Raw genomic sequence first — 23,995 nt, 5'->3', positions numbered from 1 at the left:
ACATCGCCTCACGTACCCCCTGGGACACTGCTACATACCTTCAGAGGTCCGCCGCGCACCCGCGGTTGAGAGCCACTGCATTCAGCCATGCGGTGTGGACTTGGCCACGCTCAGGGCCTTTTGATATTCTCTTGCAAGGGGCCTTATGGACGGTGAGGCTGCATCAGCTGCACGAGTCGTGGCAATCTCTGTGCATATCGCCCACAGTAGGCATTGGCCGTTGCTTGAAATAATTTCCACAACGCTCTTAAAACGTAATTTAAAAACATTATTGGTATAAGTTGTGATGAGTCATTCTACTGGCAACAGTATTTCTAGCATTTGTGTATGTTGAGCTTCTTTCGCACCGTACGTAGTCAACCATGCTAATCGGAGGACTGGGGAAGACAACAAACAATACGAACATCAGCTCTAAATGAGTTTTCCATCGAGTAACTCCGAATGTCAACATGTAAAATAAAGTCTGTGTACGCCCAACGCGACCTACTGCTGCAAGTAAAGGAGGTAATAAGAAGTGACACCGATAGTTTGCACTGTTTAGGGGCATTCCACATCATTACTAAATGTTCTGATAAGAAGATAAAACTTCCGTGCTTATAAAAGTATCATGATATTTAGTCCTATTTATGAAAGACATTACATGGTGTTGCAGTTCCAAATATGGATGTACATATTCATGTTCTTGGTTCTTTCGCTAAAGTCACGTAGAAGGGAAACAATAAAATAATAAAAATATAAAACAATAAAATTGTCACGACGTTTCGACTGCAACACAAGCAATCGTCATCAGGTGTGAAAACCACAGCAAGAAAATTTGAAAAAAGTGGCGGTTTTTTCTTAACGTTAGCACCACGGACAGCGAAACGTCGTGAGAATTTTATTGTTTTATATTTTTTATTATTTTATTGTTTCCCTTCTACGTGACTTTACCGAAAGAACCAAGAATATGAATTCCTGCAGTTACGAAATTTTTAAATCAATATGGATGTACATGTTATCCTGATGTGAATGTTGACGTGCCTTATATCTTGTGCCGAAAGTCTATAATTGGCAACGTGTACGAAATATTGCGCATGCCTGTGCTGTGCACATGGCGTTTACAAACATGGCTAAACATTCTTCATCTTTGCCACGGTAGAGATCACTGGCTGTGTGGGAACTGCTTCCTTTGTAGGATCTTACAGAAGGTCAGAAAACCTGGCTTCTTCTTAGGGGCCGTCCATAAATGACGTCACGCGATTTTGGACGATTTTTGTCCCCCCCCCCTCGTCACACAGCGTCACAAAAAGTCAGACCCCCCCCCCTCAACTATGACGTCACAAAGCTCTGCCCCCCCCCCCCCAAACCATATTTCCATTTTGAAAATAAAACATGCTTCAAATCGCTTTAAACTATTGTCATTGTAGTGCGTAATAAATGTGGCGCTGCACTCTGATGTTGTAGGAGTGTTGTTATAACAATTAGTGTTGCTATAACAATTCTATATTTAAAGTTGCGCATTTTGAAGTGACGCAAACACATTTCTCACCCCCCCACCTCGTCACACATTGTCACAAACGTCTGACCCCCCTCCCAGGTGCGTGACGTCATTTATGGACGGCCCCTTACACACGCACCAATTTTTGAGATCTGCAAAGCGAAATGTGAACGCTCGAGATGGTTTTAGTAGAAGACAATGGTTCGAGACGAAACAAACATGCGTTAAATTAAGCCCTTGTCGTCTTAAAATAGCCATAGTTTCCTTTCCGGAACATGATCCGTAAAACATTTTGTTCGAAGGAGGAAGCGTCACCACCCATGATTCTCCCAGGAATTGCTCTCCGATAGCGTTTAGCCGCCGATACTTTTACCACCATGGCCAGACACTAAAATGAGATTTTATTTTAATCCCAGCATTTCATCTTTACAGCGACAAGGAGAAATCAAGGCAGAATTTCGACAGCGCTTGAAGGTAACCACCGTGATGAAGTCAGCTGCCACGTGCCTCTCAATCTACCACTTTGCCTTACTCAGCATCACCAGCTGATGGCTGACTTATTTATCAGAATTGTTGTGGTTAATTAGTCATTGGGGATAGTAACAACAACAACAACAACGAAAACTCAACACACTCGTCAACAACACTGCGGCCTTAAAATAAATATATATAATCAATGGCCCTTCTTCATCGATAACGGCACGGGTCTGCCTTGCGTATTGCATGCACAGCCCTCGTGCAAAATTCACAGCCCTTCTGTTCAGACATGCCGAGTTTGGCATAGAGAGAGACAGATCTGAAATGGGACAAATGCTAATTGGCGGTGGACACAATCACTCTATAGAACCGTGTAGTTGTATTTTCCACGGGGCTCATGCGAGGGTGATGCGGGTTCCAGGCTTTGCGTTAAAATCGAAATCCGGCTATCCTCACGGCAGCGGCTGTTTTTGGCTGCTGGCCATCGAATACAGACGGCGGTCACTGCCATCGCGCGCTTGCAGACGCGCTTCTGCGGCCGTCTGGAACGCTCTTCTTCCTTCTCATATTCGGAAGCCACTGGAGCGATGCACTTTTCGATCAAGATTTAACACTCGTTTCTTTAGAACTGCTTTTTTATATTCAGTTCGTCGTCCTTCCCCCGCACCTCCAATTAGCACGGTCGGCTACGTACGGTGCGAGCGAATGTTAAGATACGTACAGTACATGCAACGTTCCTCAGTACTTCCAAAGAGAAAACTATAGGTGCCCCTATAACCAGTTATCAAACCCATTGCTGGAGTGCAAAAACATGGGACGGGAGGATAAGAGACGAACCGCCGCCACTTGAAGTCGAACAGCGAAGCCCTTTTGGAAAGTGCAACTTCAAAACCCCGGTGACGGCGCTCGGAAATCCGAAAACGGAGTCACAAGAAGTCACAAAACACCCTCCTCGTGAAAGACCCAATGGAAGATCATTCGCGATCTTCGATCTCGCCACAACCGGGCCGTGCCGCATCCGCGCACAAACACTGGCAGACGTGGACTCTGGATGGTGCACAAACGGAGAGTAAAACCGAAAATGTATTCACGCAGAAACACATGGCGACACGAGCTGTAGCGACTCGAGTGACTTGATTCATAAAAAAACACAAATACGAAGGTGTCGTCGTGACATCCGACGCACTGCTGCGCTACACTCCTGACGCAACCATCTGGCTCGAACACCTCAGCGTCACATCACGGATGTTGCTCAACATCAGCCATACGAAGAGGAAGGAGTAGATGAAGCTTCCGAGATCTGACGGGTGATTTCGTCTTCGGCATTTTCTGTGCATCAAGTATAAAACAAATACAAGGCGCTTGCTGGACGCTGCTGATTAAATGATCGGGAGGGGCGCCGTTTGATGCAAGTTGGAATTACCTCCCATCCAAACCCCCCACTCATCCCACATCGATTGTGAAGAATGAACGCCGTTACTCTAAATCTGATCCGTACTCAACTAGGATTCAAACTTGGGCCCTGCTTTGACCATTCGCATCATCGCTCACTTTTATTGGCGATGATGCTGCTGCCGATCGTGCCCCTGCGGCTCAACCATTCGCGGTTGACCGCGAGATTCCTGTAATCATGTGATGCATCGCAACTGCACTGCTCGCGATGATGCTGCTGTCGGGGAAGAACAACACGCGGCGCCGTCTCGTCTGCGTCTGGTCTCCGTTTCATCTCCGTCTCGTCTCCATCTCGCCTCTCCCAAGTGGCCCATCGCGGGTCTCCAGGCCACGCGGTGTTCCCAGCCTCCAGTCAGGAGGCAGTGAGGTTCAGCCACGCAATGATTTTTCGTCCTTGCGACCCCCAATTAATTGACCCCTAACATGTTCTTCCTTTGCATATTCATTTATGTTTTAAATAAACATTTAAAAATATAGATAATTAAATGGGGGGGGGGGTACAATACATCTGGACCACGCTGTACTGTGCACTGCGTAATGTTTTACATTCTAACTCTAATTTACCGTCCCAAGTTGTATTTAACACTCGGTAGATATTACTCGTACTCTTTGGTTCTTTCGGTAAAGTCACGTAGGTAGAAATAAAATAAAAATGTTTATTTCTAACAATACAAAATACGAGTAATAGATATCTTGATTTGAAGCTTTCGTGACTGCAGGAATCCATACTCTTTGGTTCTTTCGGTAAAGTCACGTAGTTAGAAATGAGTGGCAACTCACCGTTGCCACTCAAGGACATGCTAATTTCTCTAACCCCTCCCACTCTCTCCGCCGACGCCCCCCCTCTCTCTATTTAAGGCCTCGACACAGAGGCGCAGTTTCTCTGTGTTCCTATGTTTGTGCTCTCTCTATGTATCTCTGTTATATCTGTCTGCTTATATGTCTGTCTATATGTTTCTGGTTGTGTGTTTTATCTCTCTCTCAAATTTTAGCATTCTCAGGAAGAACGTAATCAACCAGATAGGGTGTTGACTGTTATGTTGTCTGACCCCCCTCAAATATGACGTCACAAAGCTCTGCCCCCCCCCCCCCCCATGCTTCAAATCGCTTTAAACTATTGTCAATGTAGTGCGTATTTAATGTGGCGCTGCACTCTGATGTTGTAGGAGAAAACATTTATTAAGAAGTATATTTAAGTAGAACGTGTTGTCTGTATTTATTTAAAGTTGCGCATTTTGATGTGACGTCACATTTCTCAACCCCCCTCCCCCCCTCGTCACACATCGTCACAAATGTCTGACCCCCCCCCCCCCCCTAGGTGCGTGACGTCATTTATGGACGGCCCCTTACACGTTGAGCTGTATGTTCATTCGGATTGCCTGCAGCATAATTAATTTGCTTAAATGAGTGTCATTCGCTATTGGAGGCGGTAGAGACAAGTAAAGTAGTGATCCTATCTTAACGCTTCTGAGATGGTTGTAAATGCTGCTTTGAAGTCACGGTTTTGCGTAGCCTGCCAGCTGATTTTATGTTCATGTTTAAACGTGTAAAGACTGTTGCACGTAATGATGCGTATACGGTATAAAACACGTCGTTAATGTCTTGCCGTAGATACCGGGGCGTACAGGGTGACACAGTGGTAACAACCAGGCAGAAGACCCTCTGGGTGGAATTTGTTTCTATATTCTCTCCTTGTTCTTCATATGGGTTCCACCAGGTTTGCTGTCATAGCGTTACAATATAAATAAAGTAGAAGCACACACACAATGCATCCGGTGTTGGCCAAACATCCCAGTGCTGAAGAATTAACCTCCCAATTACAAAAACGTGGGTTACAACAGCAGCAGCAGCAGCATCGCCGTTGACTGCAAAATATTGGCAGGACCCCGCTTGAAAAGTAGTCTTGAGACTCGGTGAGCCGTTCCTTGGTAAACAATTTGCCGCGATTAAACACGGGATACGAAGGCAATTGCTTGACACATCAGGCTCCCCAAGGAACAAAAACACGAGTTCACATCTCGGCTATGGTGATGATAATAATAGAATCACTGTCATGTATATTATCATTATAATCATGTATAACGATCATCAGAATTGTAGTGCAGTTCACCACAGAGGAGAACATGGTGATGTGGGCAACCAATTTTGTACATCATTACCCGCGGAGTTATCCGTAATTTTACTCTTCTTATCCACGGGGTGAAGAATTACAGAAACCCCACAGGGAATGGGATTAATTTTCAGTGCCGACCCCCCTGTTATCCGTGAAAATATCGCGGGTAATAGGAGTATTTGAAGCACAGCAGGGGGCCTAGCAGACAATGTGCAATGTGCGGCGTTTAAAAAACACACTGGCATGGAGACACGTAGACACACAGACACACACAGACATGGAGACACACAGACACAACAACCGCAATTCGCGACTAAATGGTGGTGACGTCACCACGACGCTTGTGCCAGGCTATGTGCACCTTGAGGTCACGTGAAGTGTCGAACGCCCGCTGGCAGGAGGTTACGGAGCAGACCCAGATGGCACAGGTCGACTGACTGAGACGAATGGCTGATGCACCACCTGTACCCCCTACTGTGCCAACTTACTGTGCTTTAGCCACCCGGTGCTCCGCTCGTTGTTGTGAGCGTCGCTCCTTCACCCTCCGTTGTTGTTGGAGGGTGACTGCCTCCAACTGCCCAGTAGCGTCCTTCACGAGCCTCCTCCATAGAGGCTGATCTTGACACCGCTGGTACCAGTCATCGGCAAGTCCACTCAGCTCCACGTCCTCCTGTACCACATCACTCCATCTCTCCTCTAACCCGTTCCGCGCCCGTTTAGCCCCCTCGATCCGGCCGAAAAAAGCTGTTTAAGCATGCGGTGGCTGGCATGCGGGCTACATGGCCCAGCCAACGCAGCCTTGCCTGCCGGAGGAGCTCACCGATGAGACTTTGTCCAGATCTTTCAAGGATTTGTGAGCTCCTCACACAATCCAGCCTGGTTAAACCCAGGATGGATTGTAGGCAGGCCAGCCTAAATGGTTATAACCGGCGAAGATGTCCCATGAGGGGGGCACACGTTTTGCAAGCGTAGAGAAGGGAGGGAATGACTGTGGCCGAGAAGACCTGAAGCTTCGTGCGGAGCGACAGACCAGGTACCTCCACACAGCATTACGATGAAAAGATAATGCCGTTCGACTGATTCGGAGTGCGGAGCGATAGACCAGGTACCTCCACACAGCATTACGATGAAAAGATAATGCCGCTCGACTGATTCGGAGTGAGACCTCTGCTGTTAAACCGGAGCCGGTCATGAGCACACTGCCCAGGTATGGGAAACTCTCCACTCTCTCCACAACTGCCCCATCACCAATTGGGAGTTGTGAGGGTGGAGTGTCCGATGGTACAAAATACTCAGGCAGGTACTTAGTTTTGGTGGGGCTGATGGTAAGGCCCCACCTCTTAATGGCAAGCTCCAGGTTCAGCAGCAGCGCCTCCAACTCCTCCTCTGAGTGAGCAGCAATTACCAGATCATAGGCATGCATAACATGGTTGAGCAATAGGGAGCTATCCCTCGACTGCACCCGGGCATCGATCAGCCTCCCATTTTATCTGTACCTGATGGAAATTCCTCCGGTACAGCTATTGAAGGCTTCACAAACTACGTGGTCGAAATAGATGTTAAATAATGTGGGAGCCAGAAGACATCCCTGTCGCACCCCAAGGTGTACAGGGAATGGCTCCAACTCCCGGCCACGTAGTTTTACCTGGGCCCGCTAACCATCATGAAGGTCCTTAATGATCATGAGCAGAGGGTCAGGAACTCCGAAAGCACGAAGAACAACCCAGAGCCTAGGCCCACTCATGGTATCATAGGCCTTGACCAGGTCAATAAACCAGAGATGTAGGTCTTGTTGGAATTCCCTACACCTCTGCTGTAGCAGACGGACAGAAAATATGGCATCTGTGCAGGATCGCCCTTTCCTGACACCGCATTGGTGCTCCGCAAGCCTCTCCTCGGCGTGCCTAGCAAGGCGATGTTGAATAATCCTTGCCAGGACCTTTCCCGGCACACTGAGGAGTGAGATGCCCCTGTAGTTGTTACAGTCTGTGCGATCTCCCTTCTTAAAGAGGGGGACCACCAGGGCATCCTTCCAATCCTGCGGAACCCGTCCAGTGGTCCAGACTGTTGTTATGATGTCATGTAGGGCAGTCTGTGCACAAACGCCACCCTCCCACAACATTTCACTTGGAAGATCATCTCTGCCCGGTGCCTTTCCTGGTCTCAGACTCTGGATCGCCTTCAGTACTTCCTCAACAGATGGCACCTCAGCCACAGGGGGTGACTTCTTTTTCCAATATTTGAGGCACCGCAGCCTCGGCAGGGTCATCCCCACTTTGTCCCACGTTGTTTTCCATGATAAGGGATTTCCCCTCCCCCAGGACCTCACAGAAATGCTCAGCAAATCTGCAAACCTGTTCCTGGGGGTCGGAGATTGAATCACCGTTCTTTCCCCTAATGATGGTAATAGGTGTGGCGCTGCAGGTTACTTTTTTGATGGAATTAAATAGCGATCTCCTCCGCAACCCGCGACCACCACCCATCCTTGCAGCGCCTCACGGCTCTTCGAACCTCTGAGCGAAGGCTGCGGTAAGCCTCTTCATTCTCTGACGTGGGATGCTGCAGCCGATGAGAGTGGGCCTGTCGCTTTTTCTCAGCCAGCCTGAACACCTCCTCTGTCAGCCAGGGTCTCTGGGGAGGTCTGGACCGCGCACCCAAAGCAGCCATTGCAGCTGCCTGAGTCACAGTCCTAAACCTCGCCCATTTCCCCTCGACAGCAGGAGGAGTGGGGGACGATGCCAACCCCAACTGCAAGCGATGATGAAATTCTCGCTTGCAACTTTCATCAGCTAGCTGAAACACATAGACACACAGACACGTGTCTGTGTGTGTATCCCTGTCTTTGTGTACGTCTCGTGTCTGTGCGTGTGTGTGTCTCCCTGTCTCTGTGTGTTCATGTCTCTGAGTGTGTTCGTGTTTTTGTAGTGTTGTCGTGTATGTGTGAGGGTGTTTGTGTCTCTGTGTTTTCGTGTATCTGTGTGTCTCCGTGTCTCTGTGTGTGTCTCCGTATCTCTGTGCATGTCTGTGTCTCTGCGAGTGTCTGCGTTGTCTCCCTGTCGAAGCAAATGCTGCCGGTGCAATTTCTTTGATCGTGGCCATTTTTCTTTGAAATTCGATTAACCGCAGATATTAGGAGCAGAGCCGGCCCAGCCACTAAGCGACCATTGCAATTGCAAAGGGCCCCGTGGCCAGCAGAGGGCCCCCTAGAGTCACTGCTAGCTCGTGGGTGAAAAAAAATCATACATCAAAGGGGCCTCCAACCAAATTTTGCTTAGGGCCCCCAAAGGTCTAGGGCCGGTTCTGATTAGGAGTACATTTCCAAACAACTCCTCTTATTCGCAAAAACATCACAAGCATTAGGAAGCCGCTTTGCTACGCATTATGGGTACAATCGCAGATCATATGAAGAAATAGGCCCATGGATATAATAGAAGCTTCACAGGCCCTACAGGTTCCGAGGATAATTATCCTATTACCCACGACTTTCTATCATAATAGAAGTCGTGGGTAATAGGCCCGCGGATAAGAGAGGTTCTCCTTTATTCAAATTTAAACTAATGTAGATACTTTGCCTACTAAATATATTTTCTTCGTTACCGGTTTATGGCGAACAGTAACGTTTGACCCCGGGGAAACCTTTGATCCGATTGTGACGTTTCCCGGCTCAAGCGGGTACTGAAACCAGAACGCGTTGCGTGGAGCAATTCAGTCGTCCGTTGCCGTAGCACTCTCGCCTAATCGTCCCAATCTTGCAAGAAAACTGTGACAGGGTCTTTAAAGTATTTTTTCCACCCCAGCAGACATCATGCGTTTGCAAATTCCCCGCAAGCGTTCGGCATGCGGTCGCGGTAAAAGTAACAACAAAACAAACGCCGTCACCTTTGTTTGTAGCGAGAGTCTGCGCACCAACTGATCGACGCTAAACGCAATCAGCTATTGCCTTCCTCTCGCGAAACTTGAAGTTCGCGGTCATCCGTCAGTTAAGGGCGCCACGGTAGCGAGATGTTAACTACCTCGCCCGGTGTACAGGAGGTCGTCGTGGGTTCGATCCCAACCCTGACCCCTGTTGTATATTTGGAGTTTGTGATGTCTCTCTCTCTCTCCCTGTGGTCGCGTGGATTTTTTTTCTCCGGGTCCTCCGGTTTTCCCCTCCACACTTAGAATCAACAACACGCGTTCAGAGTATTCGACTACTGCCATACATGTCCACGTGGTAGCCAGGGTCGCTTCTGAAAAATAAGCTACATAGCTCGGTGGGGCTTATACCTGGTAAAATACCAAAAAAAATTGTTACAAAAAGTTTTCGCTTTTATTAAGGGCACTCCCTCATTTTCTCGCTGTTCGAGGCTGTAATGGCCATGGTGAAGGAGTCGCCCGTGGCGAGGGTGCCCGCATCGCTGGGGACCTCTCCGGGGCTCTTCCCCTCCTGTCGCTCCCGCGGTGACGGCACGGCCGTGGGACCACTCAGGCAGAGCCCGCGGTAGTCCCCGTAGATGACCACGAGGCGGTAGGCCTGCAGCATCAGCACGAGCACGTTCTTGATGGTGAAGAAGATGAGCATCTGCATTTGGTCGAGGACTCCGAAGTGGATGAGCAGCAGCAGCCGCACCTGCGCGGGACCGCGGGAGACGAGCGGTTAGCGGAGATGGGCAACACGCTTTGAAGCCACCGCAGTGTAATGTCATAGCAGGTGCGCACAGTCAGTGCCGGATTATCCGAGGAGCAAAAGTAGCTACATATGTAGTAGCTACTTATGTAGTAGCTACGGCCCCCGCACTTTCAAGGGCCCCGCGCTAAATGCTTTCAAGCTATCAATTCCGGTTCAGTGATTCTGCACTTGCTCTATTACTATAGTACTATACCGCCTTCAACTTGTATGAACGACTGGGTGTTTAAGGTTAGCGACTTGTCGTATTATCTGGCTGTATAGCTAATGAAAAAATACAATTACTTTACTATGCAAGTAAAAAATGTGTATACTCATTGGTTCTTTCGGTAAAGTCACGTATATAGAAATAAAATAGCATTTAAATAAATCACAAATAAAATACAATTTCAATAAATCACGACGTTTCGAACGCAACACAAGCGCTCATCATCAGGTGAAAATGGGGCTAAACACAGAGCGAGGGAACACACATCGATGATTTATTCAGGTGGAATTCCGGCTTGAACGTTGAGCTGTGAGCAGCTCAACGTTCAAGTCCACCCTTGTGCGCATTCACGAGCAGGCATTGTGCATGTGTGTTGGTTTGTGTTGGATTGTATTATTGGATTGTGTTGTTGGTTTGTGTTGTTGGATTGTGTTGGTCTGTGTGTTGGCTTGTGTGTCAATTTGTGTGTTGGCTTGTGTGTTGGTCTGTGTGTTGGCTTGTATGTTGGTTTGTGTGTTGGCTTGTGTATTTGTTTGTTGTTGGTTTGTGTGTTGGCTTGTTGTTGGTTTGTTCACGTGACATCTATAACCTAATTCATGTGGTGGTAAGAAGTACATTTTTTATGAACTTTCTGCAGAAGAATTGGCCATGTCAGTGGAAAACAGTCACAATTCAACCCCTCATCAGTGCCCGACCTTATTACAGACCAATTCACACCTTATTGGTCACCCCATGCCCTTATAAATCTCAACGTTCATCCTCCAAGTCCCATCACAAGGGAGAAATACAAACAAATACACGGTTTTTTTTGCCCATATTAAAACAGTTGTATGCCCTATGGACCTGAAAACTCAATTTCCTTGTTCAAGAATACGGGTAAACCGTATGGGTTGACAGATATGCAATTTGGTAATTTCTCGGAAAAGCTTTAACAGTAACTGACCTGCAGATCGCCTAATGATATGTTTTATCACATTGGCATAATTACCCTTTTATTTCTGAACCTTCGCTCTAAGTGTGACCTCATAATTATAAAGCAGCTCAGCGAAAAGTTCCCTGACCACTACAGAGCCGATCAAACCTGGCTGCCGCATACACGAACATCACTCTCTGAGCTGTGGACCAAAACAGACACGGGTGACCAAACCGTGCTCCGTAAAACGCGACGCCGTATTCGTTCGGTCTCGGCACGGGTGTAGGCCGAGGGCTTCGCACCACGAGGAAGGGCCCATCCTGGATGAAGACGCTGATGACGATGGCCCACAGATCCGTGCTGTAGACGCGCACCAGAGTCCTCCACCCGCGGGCCGGTGCTTTCTCCTGCGAGCCCGGCAGCGCCTGGTGAACTGCCGAGCGCGCGGGGGGGGGGGGGGACGTGCTGAGTCTGAGCCCCCAAAGGTCGTGACCTTTTCGTCGGGATGTGCGCTTGCTGGGCCCGTCGGCGCCTCGGCAACTCAAGGAAAGGCCTCGCATCACACATCTCACCTGTACGGCTGTCTCTGGTGTAGGCCAATCAGTTTCGAAGGTAATTTGTTTGTTTGCATGTTTGTCCACAAGTACTGTATAATGCAGACTTTATGCCTTGCAAAATAAATCTATTTGGTGTTTGAATATCTTAACACCTGCTTTATTGCCGGAAAGGGTAAAAACCGATGATATATTTTCATTATGTTGAACTTCTTTCCGCATCGTACGGAGCCAACCGTGCCAATCAGAGGTGCGGGGGAAGGACAACAAACTAAACACAAAAAGCAGTTCTAAAGAAATGAGTTTTTAATCTAGATTTAAATGTGTATAGCTACAGTGGCTTCCTAATATTGGAAGGAAGAAGAGCGTTCCAGATGGACGCCGAAGCGCACCTGAAAGCGGGCAATGCGGTTATCGTCTTTGTTCGATCGCTCTCAGCCAAGAGGAACCGCTGCGAGGATGCTCTTGGCTGCGAGCGATCAGCAAGGTAATGTGGTCATTTGTGGCAAGCACTTTGTGTGTAATGTGTGCAACCATATAATGTATTATAAGGTCGCATTTCAGTCATCCCAAGCGTGTTTTTAGCTTCGAGGACCCCCCCTGATGGCAGCTGCCCACGTGCGGCGCAAGGTTAATGGCAGCACAGGCCCCCAACAGGGCATTATCCTGCCAGTAGTGTGTACGTACGTTGGAGTTCTTTCGCACCGTACGTAGCCAGCTGCGCTAATCGGATATGTGGGGGACTAATCGGAGTGGGGGGCAATGTTTTCCCAATCAAGTGATTTCTGGGTAATTCTCGCCAATTTGGACCACGACGTTACAATCACACGGCAGCTCAGTGGCACGCGTATGGCCTACTCTTCTTCGAAAAAACAAAACGGGATCTGTAACGTCCGCTGTGAATGAGACGGCGCGTATCGGTGGCGAACACCCCCCCGTGATATTGGCCAGGGCAGCCGGGTGAGTTTGAACCACAAAAAAATCTGCAACGAGCGGCGAACGCGTCACCGCAAGGTCACGTCGTGGTCTAACAAGAGCGCAGCTCTGGGCGGTGGTGGTGATGGCCCATTGGGGGGCCCTAAGCGGACGTTGACTCATAGAATCATTGTGCGATGACAGAAGAGACGCAGACAAACAGAATCAGAAGTTTGTCACCCGAGTAAAGCCCATTGGGCCACAAACTCTTTTTCAAACGTGCGACTTGGCCGGCAGAAGACAAGATGAGGGCACCACGGTGGCCATGAGATGTTAACTACCTCGCCTAGTATACGGGAAGTCGTGGGTTCGATCCCGTGTGGATTTTTCTCCGTGCCCTCCGGGTTTTCCCTCCACATTTGGAATGAACATACGTTCATTGTATTTAGCTGTTATAAATTTCCACACGATCAGCCACTTCATTGAGCATTTATGTTATTGTTTCTCAAAGTCTTACCTTTTAATTGCATGACTTAAGTGTCGGCTTCGTTGTGTACAATGCTTTGTGATCCATGATAAAAAGTCCCCTTCATAAATAGAATTACTATTATAATAATAGGGTTTACCCTTTCTGGCACTAATACAGGTGTTAAGATGTTAAAACACCAAACAGAAACCTTTTGCAAGGAATCATGTCTGCATTAACCACGCACACATACTTTTGGTGAACATGCAAACAAAAACATGCTCTGGTAATATATTTATCGTATTTGAAACTGATTGGTCCACACCAGAGACAGCTTTCTTTAGAGCCTAGTCTAAAACAGTGTTGGACCAGAGGACTCCAAAAGGCGAACAGCACAAAGACAATGCACATTTAGGGCATTTATAGATCGAGCTGAGCAGCTACATCATGGGACCTCCCTTGCCAGTATCAAAATATTAAAATAGTTTTTACCCTTATTGCCAGAAAGGGCAAAACCTATTTTTATATTTTGATACTGACAAAGGAGGTCCCATGGAGAATTACTGTTGTTGTTGTTATTATTATTACTCTCCGGACCTGGGCATTATCTCTACGAGCCACCGAGTGAGATGCGTACCTTTGATGACGAGCGGAAACTGTATCAAGCTCCACGTCCAGACTGCCATGATGCAATAGAACAGCGGCCTGTTGCACCTGCAGGGCACCGAGCCACGTGGGTTAATCAAAGAGCCTCTCAGCATTTGTTCTATAATCATCGAACGCGTTGAACTTTTTCTATAATACTGATGGCTTTCAAAGGTCTGCTTGAAAAAGTCGCACACGCACGCACAAAAGTCTAATATAAAAATATGCCTCACGGCATTTTTAGCATTTCTTGTACAAAAAAATGCGTTATGTAATTATAAACAACATTATTCAACTCGTGTAACAATTGAAATTATCTTTGGTACAAAGCATGGTAAAATATATCCTGTAGGTGAAGACGTTGGTTTAAATCTATTAAATAAATCGGCCATCAAAAATGGTTTACATAGAAGTTATTAATGACAACTCAGCACATTCGTCAATAACACGGACTTTTAAAAAAGTGTATAATAGTCGACGTTTCGGGCAATCGTCCTTCATGGCACACAGAGAGGTGCCGTGCCTTGGGACTTGTTTGTGGCTGTGGTAGTATAACCATTGCCATAAATTTCGCCTCTCACAGTGCCGTTAACAAACGCATTGAGTTGTCTAACTATTTGTGCTGATGCACCACTGTCTACCCAGTATCGCCTACTAATTTATATATAAGAAGAGTCACGTTGGGTGGCCGCCAGTTGTGGGAGAATTGCGTTTGCACTTCAGAGTTGTCAATTGACTCGTAAATCACGTAAAACTACGACGGGAAACGCACACTCTGAAGTCACCGACAGCCCGTCAATGGTAACTGTTTAACTGAGGCTCACATCTTCTCGCATCTCTCTCAGATATCTCTATCACGCACATCTCTCACATCTCTCTCACATCTCTCTCACACACATCTCTCTCACACATGCAGCTGAATTAACCTCGTGGTCACTCGTCCTCTTGCCCATCGTTTTGACCCACTGTGCGTGAAGTTGCCAGTTCCATTCCCAGTGCGAAATTCTTACGTGAATTACCAACACACAATGCACGTTCGAGAGTACGAGATATTAAAGCTCCCGTGAGACCATTCACAAGACAATGCTGTTGTGTGCCAATGTCATAGCCAAAAAAAATTGCATTTGAATTACAAAAGATAAATGTTCGTTTTTGTCAACGGCTACCCATCGAAAAAATTGTGTGCTATATGAAATAAAATACAACATCTTCTCGGGCAGAATACACGAATAAAACTAACATTCAGTTCGTCAGCTTTTTGGGACGCACAGGTTGATGTATTCCAGTGGCGCTTGCTGAAAGAGACGCGGTCACTGAGGAAGGTGGAATAAAGAGCGCTTGAAAGGGACAGAGACGCCGATGCCGAGATGGATGATGGGAATATCTCTGAGAAAAAAATGGAGGTGGGATGAAGCAGTTCCAGCATTTGCCGGAATTACTGATATCCCTGAGAAGACCAGCGAGGTGACACGTCGATGCTTTGGGCTCGCGTTGAGCATAGAGAAAGAAGATCAAAGCAAACAATTAAAATTTCATCAGGTATATAGCTATTTTTCAGAAGCGACCTGGCTATCACACATGATAGCTCGACGAATTGGCCTATCACGTGGAAATGTGTAGCAGCCAAATACTCTAAAACGCATGTTGATTCTAAAATGTGGAGGGAAAACAGGAGCTGGAGAAAATCCACGTGACCACGGGGACAGACATACAAACTCCAAATATACAGCAGGCATCAGGGTCGGGATCCAACCCACGACCTCCTGTATACCTGGCGAGCTAGTTAACATCTCGCCACCGTGGCACCCAGATGAAGTGAGAATGGCTGTGTAGATGCCACCGGTGCAGGCCAGAAGGGGTCGAGGGAGCCCGAGGGTGAGACGAGAGGATGCGGTGGAACGAAATAACGACGACAAGAGGGACGTTTAATAAGCAATGTAAGCACGTGCAGGAATAAAATTGTTTATGGAACACAATCTTTGACCTGTCATTACTGTCGAGGTGTTCTGACTGGCTCAACAATCCAATCTCACTGGGCAGCCAGATGTTGTGAGTCGGATGCCGTGAGTCCGATGCAGCCACAAGCAATGCGATTGCCAAGACTCAACTAGAGGCAATGAATATGTCAGATCAAATCGAAGCCCTTCCGTGAATTATTGCATTCAAATAAATAAGTAGGTAAGACATTTTATACGACCAACGTTATGATTCTCAAGATCTGAGCTCCCCTTAACAACCTGAGGATTCTGGGTGTGATATTTCTCTACAACTACAACACAGGTCGTGCTGCTGAAGCGGTAATAAATTCGCACCGGTCGAATCACGTGACACTTTTATTCATTGGCTGTGTCGGGTGGAGGAGGGTTAACGACACACATTTTTTTTTACTTACACGACCGAATGAAAAGGAGCACAGAAATATAAAAAAAAACACCGTCAGCCCACAATGACCCTGGCAAGTCTTAACAAACCAGTTGTCTCATGTACAGTATCTGCCTACCAAACCCCTTGCCAAATGTCTCCTGCTTGAAAAGTAAACAACTCATTAACATATAGAGAACCGCAGAACTCGGCCAATTGTTGGCGCCTGCTCACCACGTGGCAGCCTTCATGCTTCTCTGTGTTTCCTCGCACCTCTGAGTCGTTCTCTCTCTCTGTGAGAGCGCGCGAACACCACGTGCGTTGATTGAAAACGAATTTCTTTTCGAACTGCTATTTTGCGTCGAGTTTGTTGTCCTTCCCCCCCGCACCTCCGATTAGCACGGTACGATGTGAAAGAAGTTGAACATACGTACATACATACGAGCTGAATTTTACTCAAAGTCCCGTGTCTGCATGTCCAGCCGAGGCACGCGGGAACCACGTAAGACACTGCGCCGTGGCGTCGAAACGCACCTCACTACGGAGTCCTGCATCGTCTCCGTCTTGAACTCCAGGATGTCGCCGGCCGTGCCGATGAACTCGAGGAGCAGCTGCGAGAGCTTCTCGCGGGACACTTCGGTGCCCGTGGGCAGCAACCAGCGCCCGATGATGAGGAGCAGCAGGAGCATCTGGTGGATGCACAGGATCCACGCCTCGTTCGAGTCCAGGAGGTTGTTCACCGTGGACTCCAGTTGCTTCACCTGCGCGGGGAGACGGCACGCAGTCGGTAATGTGGGGGGAGAAAGGCTGAGACGGCGAGGGAGGCTGAGATTTCTGGCGAAGGCGACCGGTGGCACCCCGCCCCGTGGGAGAGGCCTCTCACAGTAGGGCACCTCGGTGGCGAGATGTTAACTACCTCGCCGGTACGACCCAAAAACACACGGCGAAGAGATGTTCGGTGCAGTTCGGCAAAGCTATGAAAACATTGAGTAGGCACTGCCTTGGTGTAACATACACATGCAGTATATTACGCATTTTTAAAATATATATAATCACTGAGAAATAAGAATTTAGGTCAATTTATTAATACGCGTGGCGATGATTTCCCGCAATACGGTAACTGGGGCCAGGGTTAGTAGATCGCACAGAGATGGGGCCTGCATGATACACCTTCCCGCAGTACAACGAAGAATCAATCCATGGCAGGCAGTACAGCAAGTAGGTTCATATTCATCACATTCAGGTATCTCCGTGAGTTTGTCTATGGTCACTATACTCTCCTTGAACAAGTAAGCCAACGATACAAACATGCCAATGTAGGCAGGGTTCTCCTTAAATCAAAGTCTTAGGGGCCGTCCATAAGTGACGTCACGCGATTTTGGACGATTTTTGACCCCCCCCCCAGTCACACGGCGTCACAAAAAGTCACACCCCCCCTCAAATATGACGTCACAAAGCTCTGCCCCGCCCCCTCCCAAATGAAACATGCTTCAAATTGCTTTAAACTATTGTCATTGTAGTGCGTATTTAATGTGCCGCTGCACTCTGATGTTGTAGGAGTGTTGTTATAACAATAACAGTCTATTTAATTAAGCAGAACGTGTTGTCTATAGTTATTGAAGTTGATTGGTTAAGGACAGTGCCCATTATCAGAGTTATGTTTTTTGTTTGCATTATGACTGCAGGTATTGTGGTCTATGTAAACATGACTCCTTGTAAAAAAAGGTGTCAGTTTTGTTGCCAGATAGAAGGGTAAAAAAAACAATTATCATATTTTTACTGGCAAATGAGGTTCCAAGGGTAGCGATTGTTTATTTAAACGGGCACAACCCTGATGATGACACTGACAAACCAAAACCGAGTCCAGAGTTCGCTCCCATTAAATAAATGCTCATGCACGGTTTGTTTTTAATTGGCAATGGAACTCACGCGGCATTGATTTTTTGACGTATTTCATATTCTATGGTTATTTCGGAAAGTCAGGTAGATAGAAAAAGAATAACAATAAAATAATACAAATGAAAATAAAGGGATAAAAAATAATAAAATAAAATATTACGTCATCAGAATGACGACCACTTGTGTTGCGATCGAAACGTTGTAATATTTTCTTATTTTTATTCACTTTATTTTTATTCTTTTATTGTTATTATTTTTCTTCTATCTATGTGACTTTACCGAAAGAACCATAGAATATAAATTCCTGCAGTCACGAAAGTTTAAAGTCAACATTTATCTACGTATTTGTTACTAATGAGGCACGGTGAGGTTGGGTCATTGGGTCAAACTTCAAATCTAGAATGGGTCATTATTGTTCGACAGCGCTGTACCTGAGAGATAATGTAGCTGGCGTCTCTGCCTTTGCCATGAGGACCGCTCCTCCCCCTGCGACCGACATCCTCAGGGGGAGAGAGGGGTGTGGGGAGAGTCGTAGGAGCCTCGGAAACGCTCGCGCCAACCCGCGGCTCTTCTCCGAGATAATCCGAGTCGCTCATTTCGGGCCAGCGGGTCATGGCGACGTGCGTCGCCTCCTCCCCGAAGAGGGCGAACATCTGGGTGGGCGAGTAACCCGCGCTGGCGGTGACCGGGACAGAGGTGGTTGGGCCCCTCGCGAGAGGACGGACGGTCGGCGCCTTGGTGCTCGGAAACAGAAATTCCACGGTGTCCGTTCCCGACGACGCGAAGCCAGATTCCGAGGTCGCAGCGAAGTCTGGAGCTTCCCGAATAAAGAGTCGCGTCTTGCTGGTCACAACGTTTGTGTGAATGTGTTGTGTGTGTGGTGCGTGAAAGGGGAGGGGGGAGTGGTGGAAAAGTGGTTAGCACACACTGCACTGCAATACCAGCAACCCGCATACAATGATTGACCCTTCGTATCTAGATCTGTATAACTGCAGGGATGACAGCTGTTTATCATCCTCCCTGTGCCATTAGAACATTTCTCAAGTTTAATACAACCTGGCCTGCAATAATCAGGCCAATAAAGCTGACTCAATGCTTACAATCGGTTCCAAATAAAGAAATCATCACGGCCAATAATGTCATGGTCGCTGTAAAACTTTTTTTGTTCCTGCCAGATCCGATAAAGGTTGGAGTCAACAACGAACCTCCGAGGTCTGTTGTCACAATGTCTCACAATGCCTCAACCATTTGTCACAACATCTCACAATGTCCCAATCATCTCTCACAATGTCTCACAAAGTTTCGATTTAAAGCTTTCGTGACTGCAGGGATTCATCTTCTTGGTTCTTTCGGTAAAGTCACGTAGAAGGGAAATAATAAAATAATACAAATAAAACATAATAAAATACAATTCTCACGACGTTTCGGCCACAATGGCTGCTTGCGTTTTGGCCGAAACGTCGTAAGAATTGTATTTTATTATGTTTTATTTTTATTACTTTATTATTTCTCTTCTACGTGACTTTACCGAAAGAACCAAGAAGAGGTCTCACAAAGTCTCAATCATCTCTCACAATGTCTAAAATGTCTCAACTGTCTGTCATAATGTATCACAATGCCTCAATCATCTCTCACAATGTCTCAACAGTCTGTCATAATGTCTCACAAAGTCACAACCATCTCTCGTTATGTATCACAATGTCTCACAATGCCTCAACCATCTCGCTGAGGTATTCCCCTTGGTCACCAAATAACGCCCTTATCGGTAACCTACCCTTCACCTTTCTACGGACATAACCCACCCATCACAAAAAAACACCTCTCTTTCTGCCTGATTGCATCGACGGGTGATGTGAATCGTAACTTTACTGATCCATGCCACCAGATGGATGCAGGCAGTAGGCAGGGGACATAATACGTGAGCTCTTTGAGATGACAACAACCTTCCCGTCTTCTACAACAATAGCCAAGAACTTTGAACGATGGTGTCTGTTCATCTTGTGAGTGTTGCCCACACCTCCGATTATCACGGTTGGTGCGAAACAAGTTCTTCATATGTACACATATATTTAACAGATGGATGGCATGGTTTCCTCACCTTAAATTGCAGCGGTTCCCGGTGCACCGGTAGCTGCGCAGCGGTGGTGGTGATGGTGATCGTGGCATTGGAGCAGGTTTCATTCAGTTTCGTCTCAAAATATCGAACCTCCAGAAGCCAGATGGCAGGCACCACATTGATCAGGTACAGGAGTATTGCCAAAGAGAGCCTGGTAAAGAGATGGACCACAAAAACGATTACATAATGGTGCTGACCAAGCCTGGAGATAAGGTTCCGTGATGGTCTTAATGAAGCACCCAGCCACTCAGTCATCAATTATTCAGTTGCTGTATTAGGACCATAATGTAGTCAATACATAATAAATATTGGGACCTGGGTGTTTATGCAAAGGGGGTAACAATTTCTGACACTTGGAGACAGGAGGGGGTGGGGGGCCTTATCCAACTGTGGATTGCTCGTAGTTCAATCCACGCTTTCACTCTTTCTCTCCTCTTTCCCCCCTTTACCGGAACAAACTTCTCGCTCCACATTGAACAGTCATCTTCGCTCAACAGTTTCCGCTCCGCACTCAAAACTCCCTAACTCACAAGGCAGAGTAATGTACTCAAGTTTTAGAAATGGCAAATCCCCAGAAATGAACAAATTTCGCCGTACCTCTTGCGTGACATATGTACAATGGAAATGTCACACGTGCCCTTTGCTCAGTGTCACCTTCATGTACGTATGTATATTGAACTTATTTCGCACAGTACGTCGCCAACAGGGCTAATCGGAGGTGCGGGGGAAGGACAACACACTCAGCAGTTCTAAAGAGATGAATTTTCAATCAAGATGATTTAAAAGTCCACAGTTCCAGTGGCTTCCTCATATCGGAAGGAAGAGCGTTTCCAGACGGCAGCAAAAGCGCGTCTGCTGAAAGCGCCACGCAATGCGGTGACCGTCTTTGCTTGATGGCCAGCAGCCAAAGGCCACTGCCGTTGTGAGGATGGCCGGAGTTCACGTGTGTGCCCCATACTCTTTTTAAAAGAGGATGGTTGATTCCACAGGACTGTGGAATTTCCTCAACTGGATCGGCATCAGGAAAAACAGGATAACCATAACCGCACATTTATTTTATCAGGGGAATAAGTTGATTTGATTTTACTGATTAATTGTGGCTGTATGTTTGTATGTTGCACTTTTTTCGCACCGTACGTAGCCAACCATGATAATCGGAGGTGGCTGCTGGCAATGCTGTTGAAAACTCATCACTAAATCTACAGCATTACAGGGTTGTCCAGAATAGTAAAACAAAAGTAACAGGTAATCGTGAAGTCCTGCAATAGCTGCTTATGTCACTGCTGACAGAAGAGAGGAATTTGCATATCAAGAGGAATTTAGCATTTCCCATAAATATGCTAAATTCCTCTTGATATGCAAATTCCTTTGTCAAGGCGCCCAGCTTATATATATGCTCCAAGCTCGTGTGCTGTTTCATTCAGACTTTGTCGCCTCGACGGACCTGGTTTTCACCTGAGGACGGCTACTTGCATTGTGGCCGAAACGTCGTGAGAATAATTTTATTATGTTTTATTTGTATTATTTTATTACTTCCCTTCTACGTGACTTTACAGAAAGAACCAAGAAGAGGTATTCATCTTCTTGGTTGTTTCGGTAAAGTCACGTAGAAGGGAAATAATAAATATTTTTTTTAATTTCCCTTCTACGTGACTTTACCGAAAGAACCAAGGAGATGAATCCCTGCAGTCACGAAAGCTTTAAATCGAAAAATAAAGCAGGTGTTAAGATGCTAAAATACCGAACTGAATTCTTGAATGTATGTTGAAAGGATTATGTTGGGTGATTTAACATCTTAACACCTGTTTTATTGCCAAAAAGGGTAAAACCTATTCTTATATTTCGACACTGGCAAGAAAGTTCCCATATTGGGGTGTACCAATTGCTGCTGCCTGGTGGACAGAGGATGTAGTGAGGATTTGAATAAATACTCATACTCTTAGATTTTTTTCGGTAAAGTCATGTAAGTAAAAATAAGTAATAAAAATAAATAGAAATAAAATAATAAATCACGACGTTTCGGGCGCAACACAAGCGTCCGTCATCAGGTGGGACAACCACAGCCCACTTCAGCAATTGTTTCTTGCTGTGGTTGCCCCACCTGATGACGGACACTTGTGTTGCGCCCGAAACGTCGTGATTTATTATTTTATTTCTATTTATTTTTATTATTTATTTTTACCTACGTGACTTTACCGAAAAAACCTAAGAGTATGAATCCTTGCAGTCCCGAAAGCTTTAAATCTAGATTTGAAGAAAGTTGTGTTTCGACTGTCAAGCTGGGAGATGGACTCGATACGGCGACCTCTGGATTGCAAGTCCAGTGCCGCCGCTAACCGCTCCACCGGGGCAGCGTCGAGAGATGTTAACTACCTCGCCTGGTATACAGGATGTCGTGAGTTCGATCCCGACCCTGACGCCCGCTGTATATTTGGAGTTTGCGTGTTCTACCCGTGGTCGCGTGGATTTTTCTCCGGGTCCTCCCGCTTTTTCCCTCCACGTGTAAAAAAAAAACCCGTGCGTTTAGACTTTCGAATATTTGGCTGCTATAAATGTCCCCTTCGTTGAGCGGTCATTTGTGGCCGAGATCGCTTCTGAAAAAGAGCTGTACAGCTCAGTGGGCCTTACCTGGTAAAATAAAAATAGTATCAGCGTCTTCTTGGTTCTTTCGGTAAAGTCACGTAGAAGGGAAATAATAAAATAAAAATAATAAAACATAAAAAAAAATGTTTTATTTTTATTATTTTATTATTAAAATATTTTTATTTTATTATTTCCCTTCTACGTGACTTTACCGAAAGAACCAAGAAGATGAATCCCTGCAGTCACGAAAGCTTTAAAGTGTCAGCGTCCTTCATTGCAAGACCTGAAGGGACGCTGGTGGCCACCGGTGGCCTCCAGTGCGGCCTCTGACGTGCAGCCCCCAGACAATTAACAAATCGTGAAAGAAAACCCTTACAGGCGGTGTGGCGGCACTCACACTGATGATGCCTCATCGGCGAAAGTGTCCCCCCTCGGCCCGTCCGCCCCCGGCCCCTTCTGAAAACGAGTGAAGAAACACCGCTGCGAGGAGCATCGAGTGACGGGCAGCCCAGACCTACCACTTGTAGTCCTTGCCCTTGCGTAGCACCAGCGTCACGATCAGCTCGAGTGGCAGCAGCAGCACGAGGAGCAGCAGCAGCCAGTAGAGGCGGTGCTGCGTGTGCACCGCGACCCTCCAGACGCACGCCAGCGCATGCACCGCGAACACCAGGCGCGGCACGATGGCCCTCAGCATGACCCACAGCGTCATTGCCCTCAACGGGTCCCTTCTCTGGCCACAGTGTCCGGTCCGGCGTGTCTCCACGGCGTCGCTGTTGCTGCTGCTGCGACGTCTTCTGACTCTGGCCTCGTCGAAGTCGAAGCCCCCTTCTGCACAGATGAGTGGGCGAACTCTCGTCGACGAGGCAGTGAGGCAGGTAACAAATCGGTCACTGTTGTACGGACTCCCAGAGCTCTGTGCGGGCGGTTATTCACTGCCAAGTCTGACTCTGACCACAAAGTGTGCCTCTCATAACGGGGCCTGACCCACCCATCCACTCCTCCTCTTCCTCCGCCGCCTCCTCCTCCCATGACTGTGAAACCGCTTTAATTTCCTTCCTGCCAACCAGTTTTTTTTTCGGTAGAACGTTTACGTTTTTTAAAATCATCTTTAAATTGTTCATGAGCCTCATTAGATGCTACCGTCAATACA

The 23,995-nt window shown here is 47.0% G+C and overlaps 1 protein-coding gene across 1 annotated transcript; it reads right to left on the bottom strand.

The window, feature by feature from the left end:
• Positions 1 to 4,730: 4,730 nt before the first annotated feature.
• Positions 4,731 to 23,769, bottom strand: TMEM26 (transmembrane protein 26). The gene is made up of 7 exons (XM_061556564.1): positions 23,364 to 23,769; positions 20,245 to 20,413; positions 18,578 to 18,985; positions 16,782 to 17,008; positions 13,879 to 13,955; positions 11,609 to 11,739; positions 4,731 to 10,128 (listed from the first exon to the last, which is right to left on the bottom strand). The coding sequence occupies exons 1-7, from the start codon at positions 23,552 to 23,554 to the stop codon at positions 9,832 to 9,834; spliced, it is 1,500 nt and encodes a 499-aa protein (XP_061412548.1). The 5' UTR covers positions 23,555 to 23,769; the 3' UTR covers positions 4,731 to 9,831.
• Positions 23,770 to 23,995: the final 226 nt, after the last annotated feature.

This window comes from Lethenteron reissneri, chromosome 22 (assembly GCF_015708825.2).
Source record: "Lethenteron reissneri isolate LAM-NWPU_2019-01 chromosome 22, ASM1570882v1, whole genome shotgun sequence".
In the NCBI taxonomy this organism is placed as follows: Eukaryota; Metazoa; Chordata; class Hyperoartia; order Petromyzontiformes; family Petromyzontidae; genus Lethenteron; species Lethenteron reissneri.
The sequence above is the reverse complement of the archived record's forward strand: the minus strand, read 5'-3'. Positions and strand labels throughout refer to the sequence as shown.

Excerpts from the sequence above, each read along its gene's own strand:
- TMEM26 (XM_061556564.1), bottom strand. The coding sequence starts at position 23,554 with ATGACGCTGTGGGTCATGCTGAGGGCCATCGTGCCGCGCCTGGTGTTC. Across the intron at positions 20,414-23,363 it reads AAGGGCAAGGACTACAAGTG|GCTCTCTTTGGCAATACTCC; the intron begins GTAGGTCTGGGC and ends TCTCTTTACCAG. Across the intron at positions 18,986-20,244 it reads GGGAACCGCTGCAATTTAAG|ACGCGACTCTTTATTCGGGA; the intron begins GTGAGGAAACCA and ends GTGACCAGCAAG.